Here is a 25,695-nt window from a genome sequence, read left to right as displayed (position 1 = left end):
GCCTTGGGATGTTGCCACCAGCAGAGCCCAGATTCATCAGGATGGCCTTGGTGGTGATCCTTGGATTCTTTTTTACCTGTCTCACTATCCTCCTGGCCAACACAGGTGTCACTTTTGGCTTCCAACCATGTCCTCTGAGATTTTTCACTGTGCGGAACGTCTTGTATTTTTTAATAATACTTTGCACTGTAGCCACTGGAAGCAGCCACAATGCACAGCCGCAGGTCCTTAGTGAGCTCCTTTGTCTTAGCCATGACTGTCCACAAACCAACAGCAGAGAGCTTCTGTTTTTCACCTGTTGATTAAAACAGCTGTTCCTAATGAATCAGGGTAATTAGGATGCTTTAGAAAAGCTTGGATTATTTGGAATGGTGTAGAACTTTGGATTTTCCCATAGACTGTGACAGTTTGCAAAGGGTATGAATAATTTTGGACATGCCACTTTTTGTTCAAATGTAAATAAAAACTGAGAAATATTTTGATCCACAAAGATGCCTCCTGTACATCGTCTTACTATGTTTATTTATATATTTAAGTCAGGACTCTGGCTGGGCCACTGCAAAACGTTAATATATATATATATATATATATATATATATATATATATATATATATATATATATATATATATATGTATAACAATTATTTGTTATATAATATTATTCTAACAGTATTTTAATCATCATACTATATAATTATAGTTACTCTGTAATATAAGGTTAATGATTCCTAATTACATGACAATGAAAAAGAGGAATTAGGGAGGATCAGTAAATTATGAATCAATTATTGCTATTGTGTAAATAATACGTAATCATGTTGTCAATAAAGAAGTTACTGTAGTCTGATTACAAGTATTGTCACATGTAATTTAATCTAATTACAAGTACTTAATTTTTAGAATCTGATTACATGTAATCGCTTACTACCCATATCTGCCTATATATAACATCCTCTCCTTTATAAGGGATAAAAAGTGCGGAGTGAGAGCTTCAGAGCTGCTTGCAGTGAGTAGCTCTCACCTTGCGGGGTTGAGACCCATGTGTGAGGGTAATGGACTAATAGACTTAGATCAGATGGCGCTTTGATGAGTGCTGTGGTGGACAGAGTGGTGATGTCACCTCCTGTTTTGTGGGGATGGACATGCCGGGGATGGACATGCTGTAGAGGTTTCAGACGAATCAGCACTGAGCTGCAGGATTGGCATGCTGCCAGAGAGAAGACACAACTCCACATCCATATTTATGACAAAGATGTCCTTACACACACACGCACACACTCACACCTGCGGTTTTGATTGAAACACGCACACACACACCTCACACACACAAACACACTCAATGCTCTGCCCTTTCAATGTTTAAAATCAGTGAGCAAATATGTCCCTTGAAACCATTGCTCTGTTTGAAGAGAGCTTTGCTTTTTTCTTGTATGAATTTAGCCCTCAGCCAAATCTGTTCAAAGCATCTCTTTTCTCTCTTCTTCAGCAAAGGTGCACTTCTAATAACCTCATTCTGGTTAAGTCAAAGTCTTTTGGCCCCATAAATTATCTTCCCACACTGACTCTTCCACACCAGCTGCTGGAATTGAATACCTATAAGCATAGTGTAATAAAACACTGCATGACCTCAGTCAAAATGAGTAAGAGAATTTTGTTATCTCATTCAGAAAGGGTAAGCATGTCAACAACATCGGACTGAATGAGAAGTTGACTTGTTTCTATCATGAACAAGGTTATTTATTTATATTTTATTTTCCCTCTATTACTTAGAGATGGTAAGAGCTTTCAAGCTTCAAAAAGTACACACAATCCCACCTTCTAATTGACAATTGGTCAATTATTTGCAATGCCTGCATGCTATTGGTCTAACTACTTTTCCGTCATTACCTTAAAGAAGTTCACTTCCAGAACAAAAATTTAAGGATAATTTACTCACCCCCTTGTCATCCAAGATGTTCATGTCTTTTTTTCTTCAGTCGTAAAGAAATTGTTTTTTGAGAGAAAAAAGGAATGTTCTCCATATAGTGGACTTCGATGGTGTCCCCGAGCTTCCAAAATGCAGTTTAACACTTAAATGCATGAATGTTTTGCCAATTATTATTACATAATCGGGTCTTTAGCGACCCAGACCTATATATCCAGCACAAATGGATCTCTAACTTCTGCAATAGCAAAACACTCTCTTGATATTTTAAGAACAATTACAGAAAAATAAAATAAAGCATACTTTTTGAAAGGGTTCTTTTTGAGCAGATTATTTTACGATCGCCTTCATTCCTCATCCTTCACAATCTCAACCGAAAACTTTCGTTTTCAATGACTTCCAAGGCAATATTTCGAACACTGGCAGCTTATTCAACACATCCACCATCAAATAACTGTCACATTTATATTTTATTACAGTAATTGCTCTGCAGTTAAGCCATTCAAAACAGTTCAGTTTTTGCTGATGATATTCTTTTGTTTTATGCCTGCGATTGTTATAAGTGAAACATCGCGTCATTAACAGTGCCTTCTTAAGAAATAAAGGTGAATTGCACATATTTAATCATCAGATATTTACATATTTTTGTGCACAAAAAAATATTCTTACACTATTACACACCTCGGGTCTCTAGCGACCCTATACACTTTTTACAAAAACATAATCAGAAAACAGACATTCTTTTATATTTTGTTATTTTTTTCTTGTTTTATTGTTTATAATGAATAGATTGAGGAATTCTAAGACAGTTGATGTCAAAGTTGAAGAGGGTAGTGAATGACATCCCGGGTCGCTTTAAAGGTTAAATGCAGCTTTAACAGGCTCTAAACAATCCCAGCCGAGGAAGAAAGGTCTTATCTAGCGAAACAATCGGTTATTTTAAAAAAATTGACAATTTATATACTTTTTAACCTCAAACGCTCGTCATGTCTAGCTCTGCGTAAACTCTGTGTATTCCAGTTCATGACAGTTAGGGCATGTCAAAAAAAATCCCATCTCATTTTCTCCTCCAACTTCAAAATCATCTTACATCGCTGTTTTACCTTTTTTGTAAAGGTACAGAAAATAACGGAAAAGAAAATAATCACTAGAAAAGACCCTTCTTCCTCATCTAGGATTGTTTAGAGCCCTTTGAAGCTGCATTTAAAGTGCATTTTGGAAGTTCAAACTCCACTGAAGTTCACTATATGGAGAAAAATCATGAAATGTTTGCCTTAAAAAACATAATTTTCTTCACGACTGAAGAAAGAAAGACATGAACATCTTGTATGACAAGGGGGTGAGTAAACTATTTATACATTTTTGTTCTGGAAGAGAACTTCTCTTTTAAGCAAGCATGAAAACAATAGGAAACCAAAGCCAAAACCCAGACATTTAGGCAATTAAGAAATCTCAGTCACGACATGTCTGAGAAAAAGAGGACGTATTATCACCCTAAAGTAATTGTACCTCATCATTCTGTATACTGCAAGTCACTTTTCTTTTTAATTTTACTGTTTTAATAATCTATTTGTTTTTACTTTTCTATTTAAATTAATCTGCAGTGCCCTCAAATTAATATGAGGTTATAAGAAATGCGTGCATTACAATTATAAATAAATAGAAAATGTATTCTAATATATTTTTTAGATGGAATACTGCATGTGTGGGATGTTTCAAGCTATTAAATGATTTTGCCACATTGTTGACAACAGTAGCCTGCCATATGCTGTGTTCACAAAATGATTAAATCTCTAAACTATATGCTTAATAATGCTGAAAATCGCTTTTTCTATTAAGTCACGTTGCAGAAAAATGTCTAGGAAGCAGTTCCTCTTAAACATTCCAATTTGAATTATACATTATCATGAGTTTAGGAATTCTGGGCCACATTACTTTTTTTTTCTTTTTTCTCAAGGCAATAGTTTTATTTTTAAATATTAATTACAAATTAAATAACAACAAATTACATTTTTACAGCAATAGTTATTTTATAAACTTCTTCAGACTCTTTTTAAAAAATATGTCTGTACGTTAGAGTTGTTACTACGCTTTTTATACCCTTCATTTCTGTACTCTAATCTCCGGTCTCATTTCATCGGGGTAGTTCATTAAATATCTTTTAATTCTGTTTTCCTGGCTCTACAGAGTTATGATTTTTGCTTAGCTGAAATACATAAAAGTCCACACTGTAAACAAAATCTGTAGAAATTACAGTATTACTGGCAGCTGGTTGCCAGTAACTTACTGTAGATTTAAATTTATGCTATTTACTGGCAACAGTTTGTTCAAAGTTAATTGAACTTTAAACATTAACAAGTATTTATCTTTACAGAATAAAACTAAAATAACAGCCTCATGCAAAGCATTCTGGGAACCAAAATCTGAAGAAAAAAAACAGAAAAAGGTTGATGAAGGTTTCTGGTTCCCAGAATGCTTTGCAGTAGGTTGTTATTTTATAGTTTTATTCTGTAAAGACAAAGACTTGTTAATGTTTAATGTTCATTTAACTTTGAACAAACTGTTGCCAGTAAATAACATAAATTAAAAATCTACAGTAAGTTACTGGCAACCAGCTGCAGAACTACAGCAAATTTTTTACAGTGCAGTGTTCCATCAAGTACTGCATTTTAAAGTGAACTCGCTTCATCTGAACTTTTTACGTCTGAGGTTAGAGGGACCTTTTTAGTTTGAACTTCAGTTATAAAAGATTAACTTAAAAATATCAACATTTATTGCAAAATATGTTGAGTACCAATCCTTCAAAAAAAAAAAAAAAAGGCTAGACTAAGCTTTGAACATCCACTGACCTTAGAACTGACTTTTAGAATAGCTTTTTTTAACATCTATCCATCTATCTGTCTGTCTGTCTGTCTGTCTGTCTGTCTGTCTGTCTGTCTGTCTGTCTGTCTGTCTATCTATCTATCTATCTATCTATCTATGAGAACAATACCTATGAGAAACTGATGGCCTTTTTCTTTGAATATACAGTAAAATTGCATCATGTCAACTGTCTCTTTGATGAATCCCAAAGGAGAAGGGATTTGCATATTTTGTTCACATAAAGATGTCAGGGACCCGATCTGTGGCATCTGGTGCTTTGCTTTAATTTAGAAATCCCAGATTTCTTCCCATTCTTTGTTTTATATCTCTCCTTCAATCACCGCAGAGGGGCTTTGTTCAGAGACCAGCCCTTAGAGAAGATAAGAGGAGGCAGGTAAGTACGGAGACTTGCAGGGGAAAGAGAGCGAGCGAGAGCTAAAGAAGATGAATGGAGTTAGATGAAAGAGAAGGAGGAGAGGGAGGATGGATGCCAAGGAGATTTCTAATGAGTCACAGGTTGATTCCATCCGTGTTAGCATGTGGAGAATCACTCGTGATGAATGACTCCTTCAATGCTTCAATTAGGGGCGAAACTTTGCAGATCTGGTCAGTTGCATTGGAGAACACACAGGTACGTGCTCACAAAAAATGAATAAGAAACAGGCCAAATCTCATTTGCCAATTCTCAGTTTGGTAAACCAGCTGAACACCAACTAGGCCAACACGGTCTCACTCCCAAGTCGTCACATATTGACGTTTGGTCAGGACCCTTTGGCGTCACATTTTGACGCACAGGGTACCCCTTCAGCGTCATTTTTGGACGTGCAGGGTCCTCCACTGCTTTAAATAAGAAACCCTTGGCGTCAATAAGATGACGCGAAAGGCACTGTGAATTTGATCGTCATGATTAAATGATATATTGGGTAATAATATTGCCATTATTGCATATGTATCGGGGTGTGATTTTTCAATGCAAACAGTCACAACAGTTTTATTCATATTACACTATTTACACATTTACGAGCATGTAACCCAACCCCTGCCCCTAAACCTAACCATTTGTCAATAAAACACAGATATAACAGGCAGATACAGCTACAGTCACAATTTATTTAAAAAATATGAATATTCCAAGTCTTCCGAGGCAAAACGCCGTCTCTGTCCGCTGTAAAGCTCATCCTGTTTGCCGCAGTCCGTGCAAACGAATCGCAAAGCGAATTCAAAAAATGCCGCCAGGAGCAGAAGCATTACATCAGCCTTGGTTGTGAAATTCTATTGCCTCTTGTGTGTCACATGACCGATTACGTCATGCTAATGCTCGGGCGTATCTTTTTGAATAAGAATGTGAGCACGTTAATGAAGTGGGACAATTTTTAGCGATTAAAACCTTATGTTTTACTTTCTTCTTCGCATAAAGATATTTTATGGCTTCAGAAGACTTGGAATGCAACACGACTTGTTTGTAATGTTTTTTTACTGCTTGTTTATGGTCAGTTTTTGCAATAAATACATGTGACTGTACTTATATTTGCCTGTGCTGTATATTGTTCAGAAGTGGGTAGGTTTAGGGTAGGGGTGGGTTTAGGTGCTCCAGTCAAAGTATAAATTTATATAAAATTGCTTAAATATTTACAAATGCATGCAAACCAGTAAGACAAACAACTGAAAACAGTGGAGGACCCTTCACGTCAAAAAACTACGCTAAAGGGGTACCTTAAGCGTCAAAATGCGACGCCAAGGGGTCCTGAACAAACGTCAATATGTGATGACTTGGGAGTGAGACCGTGTTGACTAGGCCAGCCTGCACCAGCTCCTGCTGTTATTTTCAGCAGGGCGCACACACAAGAACACCCTTTCAAAAATAGGAACCCAGTCGGTTTAACCGCAGGGATTTGGGAGTTCAGAATAGTTTCCCTCAGCTCTTTTTTCACTCCATCCCTCCTTGACTTTTTCTTTGGCTGTGGTTGCTCTTCTTATACCTATCTTTTAAGTGCGTAGCACCAGGTGTGCCTGCAGCACCGCGTTGATTTGATCCTCTCGTATGCAGCCAGCTGGCGCGCGAACCTGCGCACGCATCTTCATTACACAAACAGGCATACCGAAACAGATCCCGTCAATGCCGCGAGACCGTCCCTTCATCAAACACTTACATCCTGACATTTGGAGACTCTCCCACCTGGGACTGTTTGACTCGTTTTCCCTTACTGCGTAGCACATTTCTAAACAGCTCCTGCGGAGCGCACTGGCAAACATCTGCCGCGCAGTAAGCCTGTTGAGGTTCTAGCAGAAACGGTTATTGGCATTCGGTTCTGACTTCTTTGGGTGGAGAAATGTGGTTAAAAACGTGATACAGCCTGTAAAAAAAAAGCTGAATTTACTAAATCGATGGACATATGATATACAATATAATAACAGACATTTATCTGGGATGCATAATGTAAAGTTATAAGTTTTAAAATCATAAAATCTTAAAATAAAATATGTGATCCAGCATTAATTTTGCCTAACCAATTCATTCACTAATTCACAGTGATGGTAATAACGCTGTTATAAATCAACGATGTTAATAACGGCATTACTTTTTTCAGTAACAAGTAATCAAACAAATTACTGTTTCCCCTGTTATGACGCTGTTACCGTTACTGACAATAACATGAGGCCTTACTGTAGCCATAGGACCTGCAAAGCTGTGTTGGGTTCTTCTTCTGAGGTAAATTCTTGCTTATTGCTCTTTTAGCACGTCTTCTTCCAGAAACAAAAAGTATCCAATATGAACTTGATGAATGTTCACGTTTGTTTACGAAGGTGATGTAGGCGTTTACCTATATGTCCGCGCATCTCAAGTGGATGTTTAAAATTTGAAAAGCAGAGCCACTTGAGGGCATGATTAATTTACAGATAATTAAAGAGTAATTAAATAAAAGAGTTTAGACAGGAAAAACTGGAGCTCGCATTGGCATCATACAGATTATTTTATCAAAGAATATTTACTTACTCCATTTAAAAGTTTTCTATACATATATTTCTGTGTTTCACTGAGTATTTAGGTTGTTTTATTTATGTGTCTGTGAAGAGAGGTGATGAGACCGAGAAAACAGAGAGTGCACCCTGTTTATTTTCTTTATTTTACAAAATCACATTGTTTTGTTGTTGTTATGACTATACACAAATAAAAGTAGGCCATTTGCAGTTTCAAACGATACCTTAATCTTATCCGTATGATTGAAAATGACAGAGTATTTTTAGTTCTTTTGCGATCATAAAGAAAAACTGAAAGGGACATGACGCGGTCTTCGACCCCAGAGGGTTAACAGTGTTGCCGCGGGATGTTTTTCATGTCCACTGTTTGAAGAAACCCCAATAATGTGATATTTAGCCCCTGGAAGGTGCCTTTACATTGTCCCACAGCAACATTGAAATAGTGTAGATTAGTGTACAATCTTTTATTAATTTAACATATTTAATACTGCGGGCATCCAAGTTATTTGACATATTTGATTTTTTTTTGTTTTTAAGTAACACAATAGTTACTTTCCCTGGTAATTAGTTACTTTCATAATGATGTAATTCAGTTACTATTTGTGAGAAGTAACTAGTAACTATAACTAATTACTTTTTTAAAGTAGCATGCCCAACACTACTGATTCATGTTTTCCTGAGTGAAGTCAGTGAATCATTCATTAAACAACTTATTAATTCAGGAAAGCAACAAGTGGCTGTCTTTATGACGGAATCATTGATTTGTTCAAAACACTGATTAGTTTAGGAACAAAACACCCTTTGCATGTTGCTCGAGACACTTGATCATGGCTTTGTTTGGAACTATTTTTGTTAGTGGAGCTAAAACTCGAATCTACAAAGCAAAAAAAAAAAAAAAAAATAGCCTAAAATTTAAGTTTCTCGATATTAAGTTATTGTTTACTGAATTGTTGTATAAAAGCAGTATCACAATTGTGCTGTTTTTCCGAGTGTCTGCAGTATCACCGATATTTACAGTATAAAAGCATTCTTTTTTTGTGTGTGTGTGATATTGCCTAGATTTATTTAGAATTTTAATGATTTGCTCATAACTTGCAATGGATATTAAATTCTTGAAGTAAATGTAATGTCAGGTGACAGGACTCTTGTTTACTGCCAGGTGTTTTACTGACATTTGTCTGCAGTCACAATACAGAAAAAAAGATCTGATTATACTTCTGTATTGCGATTTAAAGACATGTTCAAAACCCATAAGACCTTAATTCATCTCCGGAACACAAATTAAGACATTTCTGATGAAATCTGAGAGCAACGAAAACTGATATGGAAAAGAAGAAATTGTGGTTATTGCGTTTTCTTTGTGCACAAAAAGTGTTCTCATAGCTTCATAAAATTATGGTTGAGCTGTCACATAGACTATTTTAATGATGTTCTTACTACCTTTCTGGGTCTTGAACATGTCAGAATTTTCATTTTTTGGTGAACTATCCCTACTTTTTATGAGTAACTTGCACAAAATAGTTGCTCACAATAACACCAAAAAATTTCAGTTTTTATTTCATGTTCACTTTAAGTGTGGAACTTGCTGAAAATCTTTTTAACAGCACTATTACACCATGAGGGAGATATCGCTAACAAATGCTCAATCCTCTCCACAATAGTTTCACGCTCTCTGGGTAATTAAAGAACAATGTCCGGCACTTCTATCTCTAATTAAACAGCCGATAAGTATCTAATTCCCAAAGAAGCAATTGAAAACATTACAGTATGAGCCGAAGACGAATCTAAAGAAATCTAATATCTGTTTGCTCTAAGCCAGCACTGTGCCCAATTCCTTCCTATGATAAGAATGAAACACCTTTCAGTGGCAAGGCTAAGATAGATAGAGCGAGGGGAGGGAGGAAGGATGAGTTGCGGATCTTCCTCATAAAAATGACAGCAGCAAAAGCCTCCACTATAAAAAGAAAAGCCAGTGCTCTCCTGGGACAAATTTATCTGGAGTGCTCAACAGTGTTAGATTTTCAGGGGAGAGAAGGGTCTCTGTGTGTTTGTGTGTGCGTCTAAGTGGTGACGAGAAACGTTAAGGACTCCTGAAATAGACCGGTGTGAGAGGCCACAAGCTTCGCGCTAAACCAGATCTCTCAACATTTGTGTTGATTTTGTTCCCCTGTGTTTCTTTGTCTTCAGCGTCATCTCTCCTGCTTTTGCATGTATTTATAAATCCGAAAGGTCTATTTATTCAAACTAGAAGTGAACAAATACACCCACAGGTATGAGCAAGGGAGGAGGTGAGGATGTTGGGAGAAAAAAGGAGTGTGAACATGACAGCAGCAGCTGAGATTTACATTAGGTTGCGCTCATGTTGATCTGTCAGGAGTCGGTGGGCTCTTTCTGCAGAAAACACTCTGTACTTGCGGCAATGTCTCTCAGATGGGATTTGTGTGTCGCACTCTGGACTTGCTAAGACTTGCACATGTTATTGGGAACCCAGGAGTACATGCGAGGTCCAGAAAGAAAGATTTTGATGCAGTGACATCTAATGCACGAATCATCTTATGTTTTTTTTCTTCGCTAAACAAAACATTCACTTTCAGAATTAAAATGTCCCGATAATTTTATCAACCCCATGTCATCAAAGATGATCTCTGCCTCCATCGGTCAGCCCCTTGGAGTTGTCAGCCCTTCCTCCACCATGGCTCCTGCCTCGGTCAGCTCCACCGTGGGCTACCATCATGGCTGTGGCCTGGGTCTTGCCTGGCTCCTCCTGCTCCGGGTCCCTTCTGTCTCCTCCCGCCATCTGATCCACCCTGGATCCTTCTGTCAGGGATCCGCCCTGAACTTTGTGTCTCAGTGTCCGTCCTCCATCGAAGCCTCCTCCAGTACAGTTTCCATCCTACATCCACTCCTTTGTCCACCTTCTAAGTCCCCTCCGTCCATCCATGGAGGAGTAATGTCACACCCCTATTGAACTGTTTGTGTTGGTTTCTCCCTCTTGTGCCAATATTGATCTAATTAAACGATCAGTAATTGACAAAAAAAATTACAAATTTATGTAATTTTTAACCACAAATACTTGAAATCATACCATGATGTAGTCATGTTAGAAAGGTCATTTGTGACCCTTATTTCTCATCTGGGATCGTGTAGAGCCCTTTGAAGCTGCATTGAACTGCAATTTGGACCTTCAACTTGTTGATCCCTATTGAAGTCCACTATGTAGAGAAAATTCTTTGAATGTTTTCCTCATAAACCTTCATTTCTTTTAGACTGTCATTTGGGATGACATGAGCAAATTATCAGGAAATTTCTATTCTGGAAGTGAACTAATCCTTTAATTTTAATTTGCTTGCTTATAAGAAAGTTGTGACATATTGTCAAGTATGGTGACCCATACTCGAAATTGGTCCTCTGCATTTAACCCATCCAAGTGTACACACACAGCAGTGAGAAGTGAACAAACTCTCACACACACACACACACACACACACACACACACACACACACACACACACACACACACACACACACACACACACACACACACACACACACACACACACACACATGTTGGGTTTACATGTTTTATGGGGACATTCCATAGGCGTAATGGTTTTCATACTGTACAAACCGTATTTTCTATGGCCCTACACCTACCCTACACCTAAACCTAGCCCTCACAGGAGATTGTGCACACCTTTACTTCCTCAAAAAAACTCATTGTGCATGATTTATAAACCTGTTTCCTCATGGGGACCTAAGAAATGTCCCCACAAGGTCAAAATCTACTGGTATTCCTATCCTTGTGGGGACATTTGGTCCCCATAACGTGAGGAATACCAGGTACACACACACACACACACACACACACACACACACACACACACACACACACACACACACACACACACACACACACACACACACCGGAGCCTTGCTCAAGGGCACTTCAGTCATGGTATTGAAGGTGGAAAGAGCGCTGTTCATTCACAAGAACAGTATTTATTTAAAATAAAAATCATTTATAATATTATAAATGTCTTGCCTGCCCCTTTTAAGCAAATCAATGCATCACTGCTTAATAAATTGAGTAATCTTAATAAAATTAGTAATCTGTAAATCTGCTTTTAATTTTATTAGAAATAGCTCAATTAAAATGTTTAATTAGATTTATGTAAAATAGTTTAAAAAATTGTAACAATTTACAATAAGCTGTAATTTGTTAACATTAGTTAATGTACATGAACAATGAACAATACATTTGTTAAACTATTTATTCATCTTTGTTAATGTTAATTAATAAAAATACAGTAATTCATTGTCTGTTCATGTTAGTTCACAGTGCATTAACTAATGTTAACAAACACAACTTTTGATTTTAATAATGCATTGTCGAAATTAACATTAACTAAGATTACGTGAATAGTATTGTTCATTTTTAGTTCTTGTTAACTAATGTTGTTTTGTTTTGTTTTGTTGTTTAATATTTGTTGTGATATTGAATAAAATGGGTTGATTAGAGACTCAAAGATGAAATATTTTGTGTTGTTGTTAAAGGAAAACCTTCATGTTTGTGCATTAGTTGTATGTGGAAGGGTACTTGAAATACTAATGTGGGAGATATGTCAGAGACTTAAACAGTGTTTGTCTGCTTTGTATTTTTAATGAAATGGAAATGAACAGTGCGTCACCTATTTATAATAAACACAATCACAATTAGGTTGGGAAGAAAAATACTGAACATGAATTACTTATGCTAAATTACACTAATTAACAGTAAACGTCCTAACTGAGTCAACTTCAAAAACGCAGTGATAAAAGCACTCTTGAAGTACATTCTTTTAACCGTATTTCACTAATCCAACATACTGTAGATAAGCAATTCTCTCTGAAATAAATAAGGCTTCTTAATGCTACGACTGGGAGAATAAAGTCCTTGCCCTTAAATGGAATATCACTGTTTACTTTCAAAGAAATATCATTTTAATTCTAATACAACATTATTGCACAGTGTTTTTAAAGTGTCAGGGAATAATCAAATCCCTGGTGTGAATTAGTGCAAATATGAATGCGTGTGTTTTTAACTTCAGTTGAAGGTTTAATATTTAAGACTTAACGGGCCATGTCAAGATTTGATCATATGTAATCAAACAAATGGCTAATTTATAAGACTTCATTTGTAATGATTGATCAACACTGCCTTTCGCTAACATAGTTAGCAAGACCTAAGAGGAATGTGGATCACTGACAGATCATAGCTCTAATTCACAGAAGTGCTTTAATAAGTAAGGATTAGCCTGCCTTTCCATTTTCAGGCTGTCCAATCCATAACGGGGGGGCAGTACAAAACGCTCTACCTCATTAAACAAGATCTTATTAACTGGAGCTCGGCTTATTCAGCTTAAAACTTCTGCATTTAATCAATTAAGTTGCATGCGTTAAGTTAATCATTATAATTCCACACATTTTGTGGGATCAAATATCAAGGCTTCATTATGGTGTGTTTTTAGAATGATTGGCAGTTGCTTTAGTTTTCCAGAGTTTAAATGCGTTTTCCTTCTTTCATTCCTTCCCTAAAGGTATAGTCCACCTAAAAGCCTTTGTGTTGTGACTTTGAACCTGCATTTCTTTCTATTGTGGAAACTTGGTAACTTAACAGTTTCTGTTTGCAGTGTCTTTTATGATATATAAAAAAAAAAAAAAACTTACAGTGGATGTCAGTTGGAAGTGAAACTTTGGTTATCAACATTTAGCAGAAGAATGAAATGCATACAGGTTTAGAATTAGTAAATGATCTTAAGCAAATTATTGGGTGGACTATCCCTTTAAGTCACGTAGCTTTTTTTCAGATCAAAAACTTTTGAATATAAATCATTTTAAATATTCAACAATTACACAAAGATTGCTTTGATACCAAATATGCCCATCATCAAAGCTTCAAAAACCTCTTCAACTTAGCATGCTGAAAAAGTCCCAGATTTTGACGGGAAAATAAAATCCCCTGGATCGGTTTACAAAGTTCACTCATAGAATGATTTCAATATGAGGTGACATAAAATGGCCTAGTTTGCACATAGCCTCCTTTTCCAACCCAGGCTCATTGGAAAGAATTGCAAAATTTCATGTTTGCTTTTTATATACAGTGCCTTGCGAAAGTATTTATACCCCTTTATTTTTTCACGTTTTATGTTGCTGTCTTATGCTAAACTGCTTTAATTTTTTTCCACATCAATCCACACTCCATACACTATCATGACAAAGCAAAAATAGAATTGTCACATCTTCGTAAATTGATTTAATAAAAAGTATTCATTGCATAAGTATTCATACCCTAGCTGAAGCACTTTTACAGCCTCAAATCTTTATTGGGTATGATGCGACAAGCTTTAAACATCAGCATTTGGCAATTATTTGCCATTATTCTTCTCACCTCTTCACCTACCAAGCTCTGTCAGGTTGGATGGGGGCAGACGCACATTTTCAGGCTTTTCCAGAAATTTTTGATTGCGTTTAAGCCCAGGCTGTGGCTGGGTCACTCAAGGACATTCATAGAGTTGTCTATAAGCCACTCTTGCTGTGTGTATAGGGTCATTGTCCTGTTGGAAGGTTAACCTTCTGCCCAGTTTGAGGTTCTGAATGCTCTGGACTGGGTTTTCATTAAGGCTATCTCAGTATTTTGGTGCACTTAGGTTTTCTTCTACTCTGACAAATCCTTTAGTCTCTGCCACTAAAAAAACAGCCCCTCAGTATGAGGCTGTTACCAGCATACTTTACTTTTGGGATAGTACTCTGCAGGTGATTAGCAGTGCCTGGTTGCCTTGATGATGCTTGGAATTGAGGTTCATCAAACCAGAGAATCTTGTTTCTCACAGTCTGAGGGTCCTTTAGGTGCTTTTATGCAAATGCCAAGTGTGTTTTCATGCGTCTTCACTTCAAAGAGGATTGAGTCTTGCCACACTGCAATAGAGCCCAGATTGTTGGAGTGTTGCTGTGATGTTTGTTCTTCTGTAGGTTTCTTCTATCTCCACATATGGTCATGGAGCTCAACTAGAGTGACCATCAGCTTTTTGGTCACCACTCTAACCAAAGCCCTTCTCCATTGAATGCTCAGTTTGGCCAGGAGGTCAGCTCAAGGCAGAGTCCTGGTTGTTTCAAACTTCTTAGACTACGTGCATCTGTGAACCTTTAATGCAGCAGAATTTTTTTTTTCTGAACTCTTTCCCACATGCTTAATCCAAACTTGTTTCTGAGCTCTACAGGCAGTTTTTTGACCTCAGGGCTAGATTTTTACTCTACATTTTCAGCTGTTTGACCTTTTTATTAAGACATATGTGCCTTTCTAAATCATTCTCATTCAATTGAATTAGCCACAGGTTAACTTCACTCGAAGTGCAGTAACATCTACAAGCAATACGAATGCTCCTGAACTAAATTTCAACTGCCCCTGATACTTATGCAATGGAATCATTGAAGTTTTTTATTTTTAATAAATTAGCAAAATTTGCAAATCTGGTTTTTGCTTTGTCATTATTATGGTGTATGGAGTGTAACTTTGACAAATTTATTAAAAATAAAACACTGAAATAAGTACATTGCATAAGTATTCATACCCTTAACTCAGTACATAGTTGAAGCACCTTTACAGCCTCAGGTCTTTTTGGGTATGATGTGAGCTTTGCACATCTGCATTTGGCAATTATCTGCCATTCTTTGCCTCACCTTTTCACCTCTCAAGCTCTGTCAGCTTGGATGGGGGCTGGCAGACATTTTCTAGAGTCCTAGTTGTTCCAATCGTCTTCCATTATGGATAATGCTTCTGTGAACCTTCAGTGCAGCAGATTTTTTTCTGAACTCTTCCCTAGATCATTGCCTTAACGCAAGTCTGTCACTGAGCTCTACAGGCAGTTTTGAGTCATTCTACGAAACGGGTGCCATTTCCACCTTGCAATTTAAAAAAATTCATTAAGAACAAACTTTCTATAAAAAAAGACTACAACTTAAGAGACAAGTTAACCCTCCAAAAAACATATTTTCCCACCTCAGGCACAAACTCCTTAATATTAATATTATCCTTTTTTTTTCAGGCAAGGGAACCTTTCTTGTACCACCCTGTTAATGGACAAAAAAAAAAAAAAAAAAAAATATATATATATATATATATATATATACATACAAATAAAGTGGCATTTATTTAATTAGTCCACACAATAAGAATATCATATACAACATTAAATCAAGTAACTTTTAATTTTATTTATATAAACTTTTTACAAAATGACCCTGTGATGGGGTGGTAAGCGATGTGACGGGGTGGTTTACTGTGACGGGGTGGTATGGACAAAGTGTTTCTCTATATGAACTGCTGGTTTTAAATTTTGTGCATACTTTTCACAAGGGCATGTGTTGATTTGACTTGAAGCACTGCTGTGCACTAATCAAAAAAGACACCTGGATGGTCACCCTACCTATATTAGAATCCTATATTAGAATAGTTTCACAAGCAGAACAATACCATCACGTCCATTACCACCCCGTCACAATAAAAAAATTGTGACGGGGTGGTAAATTTCATCCCAAAATGGCCACAGATCTCCCATGTGGTCAAGTTTCTTACCTAGCATGCATGCATTCAATCTGAAATTTGATTTTCTTTACATTAATTATGTAAAAAAATTAATAAAAAAACGTTTTCCCTATCTAATTTGCGTGACGGGGTGGTAAGGTTAAGCTTGACGGACCCTGTCTAACATGAAAAAAACATCAAATTAATGATGTTAAACAATGTCAGTTTTGCCTGCTTTTGTTCTTGGTGGCTGTAAGGCTCAAATGATGTCACTACCTCTTTGTGATGTCATTTAAAGCAACAGTACATTAATTATAGATAAAACAAGTTAGCGTGACGGGGTGGTAAGTTAAAATGAGGGACACACACAAATCATAAAATATTTACAAAAAAAAAATGTTTAATTTGAAAAAATATATCTTATGTAAACAGGGACACACATAAAATGCTGAAAATAATAAAAGTTTGAAAAAAATCTATAGCTTTTTTGGTGATATTTTAGATGAAAATATCATGTTGGTCAACACGGACTTGTGAAATTGGCTATGTACTAATGAAAAATGATTACAAAATAGTATCTTATTTTTTAAGAATAGTGTTTTGTCATATATCATGTTAACAAGAACGCTTGAATTAATAACTTTAAGCTTTGAAAACACACTTTATGACATTTTTTGTGCCTTAAGCATCTCATCAAACGTTGCGGACGCAAATGGCACCCGTTTGGTAGAATGACTCTTATCTTGACCTCAGGACTTGGTTTTTGCTCTGATATGCATTTTCAGCTGTTAGACCTTTTCTGAGAGGTGTGTGCCTTTCTAAATCATACTCATTCAAATGAATTTGCCACAGTTTAACTCCACTCAAAGTGTAGTAACATCTAGAAGCAATATGAATGCTCCTGAGCTAAATTTTGAGTGTCCCAGAAAAGGGTATGAATACTTATGCAACGGGATCTTTTCATTTTATTTATTTTTAATAAATTTGCACAAATGTTAAAAACCTATTTTTTGCTTTGCCATTATGGAGTAGGGAGTGTAGATTGATGTGGGGAAAAAAGTAATTTAAAGTAGTTTAACATAAGGCAGCAACATAACAAAATGTGAAAAAAATGAAGGGGTATGAATAATTTCGCAAGGCACTGTATATTGTTTCTCTGTGCCTTTATTGTTATAGCTGTAGTGTGAACTCTGCTATTATTTAATACTGAGAATAATTTTTAGAACAATATCTTTATCGTTTTCTTTATAGTTATCCTCCTTGGTGTTAACAGGCCTTGATTATTGTATGTTATGGTTGTGCCGATAGAGAATAGTATCGTATATCGACGATTGGATATCAGCGATATCGCCTCTAGCTGATGGCTTTGATGATACCAATCACGGTTATGTTGACCTAATGAATGCAATGGCTAACCAGAGGTGTTTTTTTAAAGTGCATAAACTCTAAATGCTAGATTGAAGTCAGTGAAAATGTTTGCAAGTTTTCTGTAGCTGCTTTGTGAATATCTGAGTAAATGTAAGCATTATGATTAGTAACTTACAATGTTTCTATTAAACTTTTATCATGTTAAATACAAATTCCAAAGTCATATTAAGAACATTAGGCTGCTTTCAGCCTTACGCTGTAGTTGGTTCACATCCAGCAATGAAACTAAGTAAATAAATAACTAAATAAAGTAGCACAATACTATTGTGTATCAGCCATCTTACAGGCAGACAATAGGATGATATGACAATTGAGCATATTGCCCAACACTATTGTACAAGTACATTGTTGGAGTTGTGAAAAAATGAAGGTAGAGGCATGTTTTTCCAATGAGCCTCAATTGTCCATTTCATCTCGCAGTTTGCTTTTTCAGCACTATTGTTTGTGTCTTTCCTTCCTTTCGCTCTGCCCCTGGTTGACACTTTAATTTATTTATTTATTTTTTTTTTTTTGTGCCAGAGTTGGCAAAATTACATTGCTCCTTGGGCCACTTCGACATACCGCATTTTACCTTCCCCAACCTCAGTTACGCTAAATAAAATGAGTCAAGTAAGATGAATGTCCATGTCTGACATCAGCTTTACTGCACATCGGGGAGTCACAAACGGAACAAGGGCAAAAAGGGTGAGGTTATTCGTGGGAGGGACGAGTTATGCAGTAGGCTATTCAGTGTAATTATATAAATCATTGAAACTACTCAGTCATAATAGTCAAGCACTAAAGCATTTATGCAAGGTGGAAAAAATGAAGTAACCAATCAGTGCTCTCAAAGCTAAATCAGTGCTGATGAGCATCTATTTACATGCAAACCGTATGAATAAGTGCTTATGAATGGAATGTTTATCAAATTAAAATTTCGAAACTACATATTTATACTGAAGAACGCTGGTTTCCTTGTATGTTTTTCCATAAACACCCTAGCCTGTGTGATAGACTCCCAAATGTCTGATGGTATTCAGGCGGTAGAGTCTCTAAAAGTGCTGAATTGTTAATGAAGCTCTAAGTGGAGGGGAAATAATCATATTTGCACAGCTGTAATTAAAGCCATTGGTAAAGACATATTGATCACCGCCACCTTTGGCTGCCAGCCTGTGATTACGCTCAGGAATTGAGCCATAAAATATATATTTCTCCAAGATGGCAAGCCACATGGTTACTTCACTGAACAAAAGGGAACCTAATTGTTGTCATAGAAATTCCATCTATTTGCAGAACTAGAGAACTATGTTCTTACCTTATTTAGGAGTAGGTCACAATAGTAAATTAGTCTTTCTACAGCCTATCTACATTTATGTTTATCTATATAATTTATATATTGCTGGTGGTTTAATTAGCAAGTTAACAATGTGCTGTTTTAGCTGTTTGGATGAATTAACTCTTTCAGAAAGTTGCATCTTTTATTTAATCTGCATCGCCTGTTGTAGGAACCTGCTGAAACTAACCTGCTTTGCTGGTCTTAACTGGTTTAATATGGTCTCCCAGTCTGCTCATGGTTTTATTGTAGTAAAAGTGTAGTAACCATGTTTTTTTTTTTTTTGGCATATTGCTAATCATTTGTATAACAGCAGCTTTACTACAAATACCATGGTTAAACTATGGTTAGTGTGGCAAAACCATGGTTAAACTATAGTAACCATGGTTCATTTTCGTAGGGGTGAATGATGAATATCTCAAAATGATGACAGAATTTTGTTTAGTTTTTGGGCCAACTTTCCTTTTAAGTTGGTGTTTACCTGGTTTAGTTAGGTTGGTTGGAACTAACCAACAGACCAGACTGGCCACGCTTGAATACCAGCTGCAGTGCTGTTCATTTGAAGGGTAGGGCCTAATAACTACAGTTGATGTCAAAAGTTTACATACACCTTGCAGAATCTACAAAATGTTAATTATTTTACCAAAATAAGAGGGATCATACAAAACGCATGGTATTTGTTATTTAGTACTGACCTGAATAAGATATTTCACATAAAATAGTTTACATATAATCCACAAGAGAAAATAATAGTTGAATTTATAAAAATGACCCTGTTCAAAAGTATACATACACTTGATTCTTAATACTGTGTTGTTACCTGAATGATCCACAGCTGTGTATTTTTGTTTTGTGATATTTGTTCATAAGTCCCTGGTTTGTCCTGAACAGTTAAACTGACTGCTGTTCTTCAGAAAAATCCTTCAGGTCCAACAAATTCTTTTTCAGCATTTTTGTGTATTTAAACTCTTTCTAACAATGACTGTATGGTTTTGAGATCCATCTTTTCACACTGAAGACAACTGAGGGACTCATATGCAACTATTACAGAAGGTTCAAACGCTCACTGATGCTTCAGAAGGAAACACGATGCATTAAGACCCAGGGGTGTAGACTTTTGAAAAGAATGAAGATGTGTACATTTTTCTTATATTGACTAAATATAATATTGTTTTCATTTAGCACTGTCCTTCAGAAGATACTTACTTATGTTTCCCAGAAGACAAAAGTTAAATTTACCCTGATCTTAAATTGAGTTTAAATGCATCTTATGCATTGTGTTTCCTTCGGAAGCATCAGTGAGTGTTTAAACCTTCCGTAATAGTTCTATATGAGTCCCTCAGTTGTCCTCAGTGTGAAAAGATAGATCTCAAAATTATACAGTCATGTTGGAAAGGATTCAAATACACAAAAATGCTGAAAAATCTAAGAATTTGTTGACCTAAAGGGTTTTTCTGAAGAACAGCGGGCAGTTTAACTGTTCAGGACAAACATGGAACTCATGCTGTGGGTCATTCAGGTAAAAACAGAATTAAGAATCAAGTGTCTGTAAGCTTTTGAACGAGGTCATTTTTATAAATTGAAATGTCATTGATTTTGTTACTTAGAGTGTCACCTATTATTTATCATTTTGTGAAGTTCTGAAAAGCTAAATCAGATGAATGTAAGATTTAATTAGTGATTATACATCTTATCTCGTCTCTCTCTCTCTTTGTCGCCCACAGCCTGCGAGTTGATGAACAGAGGTATCTTAGCCTTGGTCAGCTCTATCGGCTGTATGTCCGCGGGCTCGCTGCAGTCTTTATCTGACGCAATGCACATCCCGCACCTCTTCATCCAGAGGGCACCCGCGGGCACTCCTCGCTCTAGCTGCCCGCCCACCAGTCGCAACCAACAAGACGACTACACTCTCTTCGTCCGGCCTCCTGTCTACCTAAACGATGTCATCTTCCAAGTGGTGATGGAGTATACCTGGCAGAAGTTCATTATCTTCTATGACACTGACTATGGTGAGTAGTTTCAATTTACTGATGGCAGTAGTAAACGGCCGTAAGGAGCTCTCTCACAGTGTTTCCAATCAGTGACCCCACATTAACACCCCCTTATTACCACCACAGAGAGGAAATTATACAGCATTATTACCTCCATTGCTCATTATGTGTTTAAGGCAATTTTTCCGTATGCGTTTGAGAAAAAAGAGCATGGACTGCGAGTGAGGAAAAAAGATTCTGGGCATTCACGGATTAACCACAGAGCTGACTGGGTTGTTGCCCACAGGCCTTTAAGTCCAAGAGGCCTCAAGCTGTTATTTATTTATTTATTTATTTATTTATTTATTTAGAGCAAACATCTTCCCTTGAGCTTTTATACATCGCATTTCATGGTGTTTCTCTTGGCCTTGCGATGCATTTCACTGACTGAGCAGACTGGGAAAAAGTAAACATGTTTCTTGATATTGCACTTTTTGACGGGAACATAGTAGATGGGGGTGAGGATTTGCCCTTGGGTACAGTTAGTCAGGCAGTTACCCGGCTACCGGATTTAAGCCGTTCTTATTGATCGAGGGGCCCGATATTTTCCGTAATCATAAAGCTAATTACCCACATCAGCTGGAGAAAGATTGATGAGAGGTAAAACAAAGCATGTTTTAAAATGGATTGTTTAGCCATACAACACTGAATGAACTGCATGAAAAGAGCACAATGGGTGCTGTGTAAAAGATTATAACAGAAATTCAAAAGTGACTGATTTAGGGTGCTCTACAACTCTGTATGACATGCAAGTATTGTTTTGTGTTGTTCGGTTGACTCACTGATTCAAACTGAGTATGATGGGTTAGTTCACCCAAAAATGAAAAGTTTGTCATTAATTACTCACCCTCATGACCTTTGTTTATCTTCAGAACACAAATTAAGATATTTTTGATGAAATCCGAGAGTTTTCCCACCCTGCATAGACAGCAACACAACTGACATGTTCAAGGGCCAGAAAGGCAGTAAGGACATCATTAAAATAGTCCATTCTTTGCACACAAAAAGTATTCTTGTAGCTTCATAAAATTAAGGTTGATCCACTGACATAAACCACGTCACATGTCCGTACTACCTTTCTGGGCCTTGAACGTGTCAGTTGTGTTGCTGTCTATGCAGGGTCAGCTCTCAGATTTCATCAAAAATACCTTAATTTGTGTTCCGAAGATGAACAAAGATCTTACGGGTTTGTAACGTCGTGAAGGTTAGTAATTCATTTTCTAGGTGAACATATGTTGCTAATGCTGTCACAGTTTCAGATATTTTACTAAAAGATTATTGTGGCCAAAAGATTTCATGACAATGATTTATATTGTGATTATCTTTAGAAAGTTTGAAAAGAAAAAGCTGACTTTATTTAGAAAAAGTGAGGAAACTGATTAGCTTAGTTAGTATAGTTCACTTACACAAGTTCTACTAACTAAAAAAGAACTGTAGGGGGTACTTGATCATTTAGTTTAGGTTTATAGCTACTCAGAATTATTGAATTACAGAGTGCATTGCAGCATGAATAAATTATGCAATTGCTTTGTTTTACTGTTGTTTTTTGCCACCAATTTTATTTGCTGTCCTGTATCAGTAGTAGCACAATAAAAAGAGCAAATAAAATTGTTATTGCTACAATTATTAAAAACGAATAAAATGTAATCGTTACCATTGTTGTTTAGCATGCTGAATCTTGAAGTATTTGTGTGACTCAAGCATGCTCAGTTGCAAAATATTGTCACAAATATTGATTATATCAGCCCAGTTAAAAGCTTCACAAGGTGTTTATGACAAATGTAAGCAATGAATTCATAAAAGATCATTAATGAATGTAGACTAGTTCAGGATTTAGTTTAAAACCTAGTTTAAAAAGGTCACCTTTTAAAAGCAACCTATTTATTATTTGTTTTCATGTTGCATCGCTGCATCAATAGGAAAAGAGGTATAATGATATAAATAAAGTTCCAAGTGCTCGACCAAAAGAAGCACTAGTCACTATAATGGTGAGTTCAAACAAAAACAATTTAGGAAAAATCAGTATTACTTTTTGAAGTCAGCTTATGTGATGTTCTCTCAAATTGATCAGTTGTGTTGACATTTTTAACATTTAAACTGACTTTGGGAAATGAGTGAACATTCATGTTTTCATAACTGCTGGCCAAAATCAAAAACGATACTAAAATTAAATCATCTTTGACAGCAAGGGAGGCCCCTGGTGTTTCGGGGACCCTACGCAGCATGCGTATCTTGACTATAAGAAGGATCGGCTCTGACTGCTGCCTCTCAGTGGTGTATTAATATCGTTGGTTCATTTGTGGCTTCTTGAATATTTAAGTAAGCATCATTCAAAACAGTAAGTAAATTGTTTTATTCACCTTGAAATTAGCTGTAACTTAATGAAACCTAGTAAGTATAACAACTAAGTAAAAATAACTAATTATTAGGCATGGGCCGATAAATCGTTGCAACGCGAATCGAGAAATGATTCAGCATCGATTCTGAGATTTTCCAAACACATCTCGATTCTTTCTTAGTTGTGAACAGCAGATGGTGTTGCTTTGTATTAGAAACAGCCGTGCTCTGCTTGTTTCCAAATCCTTACACGCACTTGAACTCTTCTTTTTGGCCTCAAATTCCTAAATCGTCCGGGATTCGGATTTTGCTTTCTACAGTCGCCATTCATTGTGTGCGTTTTTGTATTAAAGCCTAGCACCAGACTGTTTTCTTAATCCCGCTCCCGCAAACATTGTAATATTAAATATAATTTCCGTGCAATACAGAGTCGCTATCAATATGCAGAGTATTTAAATCGCTTTGGATGCAGCTCGTGTTGGATGTAGGGTAGGGTTGCCAAATCCGCATTTTTCCCACAGAATTGGGCTGATTTTAAACTGTTGTGACTGGTTGATTTTCTCCCATAGGTTAAAAGTTTTAAATATTGCATAAATTACATTGGACTGAAATGCTTGTATTGAAACATTTTGCGTTTTACCTGTGATAAAACTGTGGTAGATATTAGTTTTGTGAAGGATGACCACTGTGGTAGGAAGCCTTTTAGCTGTGTTTATGATCATTCTGCATAACGGTGACTGTAAAATATGCAGTCAATACTAGGACCTCAACCTTCATTAGACAATATGTGAACAGAGTACTGTGTCCAAATTTATAAAACAGTAGATTCTGAAGTGTGCATCTGATGGGGAGTTTACGATCACATAAGCGTGAATAAGTAAAAAAGAATAAGTAATTTGATTTTGTACGCAGCCATGCAATGCTAAACTAATGTATCGTAGCAGGCAGCATAATTAAAATGTCCACTTTCTGGAACATATATGATGCCTTCAAATCCTGCCGGTGTAGGTAGTTCACTACATTTTGGAACAGAGAGAAAGGGAGCACAATATAAGATGGAGGAATAGAGTGTAGTTGTGTGTGAAAAGAACTCCATGGTTGATGGTCCCTCTGGAGGGCACGCTCCGCTGCAGCAGGTTAAGGTGCGGATGAATAAGTACCTGTCCCCGAAGACAAACGGATATGATTTCAGCCATGTCCAGAAGACCATGTGCCCTGGGCAGCTATGTAATGAAGCCTTAGAGAGCCTCTCTCGTCCTTCTCGCCTTAAGTGTGTGAAGAGCTTGACCAGCGACTCCGAAGATAGACTCCTCAGACATTTGATTAGTTGGCCTCTGAGCAAGAGATCTTTCAGAGAGAACAAAGTGTTCCTAAATTGCTTTGGCTTTTTAAGATAACTTGAACAATAGAGAGTTCATTGGTAAACTGATTGTGCCTCCTCGGTGTCTCCTGTTTTCAGGGCTAGTGGTGCTGGCAGAAGAAGAAGAAGAAAAAAAAAATCAATTTGCAATCTGAGGTTTCCCTTTTTATGTTAAGTACCCTCTGCCATAACTGAAGTTGTTCTAGGTGACTTTATAAATTGAAGTGGTTTTGAAATAAATTGAAGCTAAGTGGATTTTAACTGCAACTTCACAAACATTTTTATGCTTCGTTAACAATTCGTTTAGGAAGTGTTTTTTTCTTGATGAATATATGTATGTAATATATTACCATTTGAAAGTCTGGGGTCACAGATTTTTAAGGAAAGAAATTGATACTTTTTTTATAGAAAGAATACATTACATGGATCAAATAGATTATTTTTAACTCTCACTAACTTAGAAAAATCATTTATAAAAATAATCATATATATCATATATATAAATGAGCAATATTACACGAGTAGACGTGAGATATGGCTGTATACCGGCACTGCTGTGATTTGGTGTGCTGATATACAGCCATATCTCACATCTGCGGGTGTGATATTGCGTTTATATAACAGTTTGACGGCACACATGTGTAAATACATAAGAAACAACAGCGGAGTGTCTTTAAAAACCCTCTTTTGTGTGGAACTACTTCCTTCCGTCACGGATACAAATCTCAGTTTGACAGTTGAACAGCTGAGCCCAAGCCTCCATTACTAATTCCAAAACTTCACTTCAGAGCAAGCAACGAAGGAACGTTGAGTTGCTTCATTGAAAGCTTATTGTATTACTGCATTAAAAGCTCCCTGCATTATGTAGAGTATTATGAGAGATTGATGGACTGCACATGATT

At 36.6% G+C, this 25,695-nt stretch overlaps 1 protein-coding gene across 1 annotated transcript in view; it reads left to right on the top strand.

The window, feature by feature from the left end:
• Window positions 1-25,695, top strand: part of grid2 (glutamate receptor, ionotropic, delta 2) — a 640,517-nt gene that overhangs the window by 280,752 nt on the left and 334,070 nt on the right. The window contains exon 3 of the mRNA XM_073819480.1: window positions 20,791-21,075. Within this exon, the coding sequence (XP_073675581.1) occupies window positions 20,791-21,075 (285 nt within the window). The remainder of the gene's footprint in view (window positions 1-20,790; window positions 21,076-25,695) is intronic.

Source organism: Garra rufa, chromosome 15 (assembly GCF_049309525.1).
Source record: "Garra rufa chromosome 15, GarRuf1.0, whole genome shotgun sequence".
NCBI classification, from domain to species: domain Eukaryota; kingdom Metazoa; phylum Chordata; class Actinopteri; order Cypriniformes; family Cyprinidae; genus Garra; species Garra rufa.
Note: the sequence above shows the minus strand (reverse complement) of the source record. Positions and strands in the feature narration are given on the sequence as shown.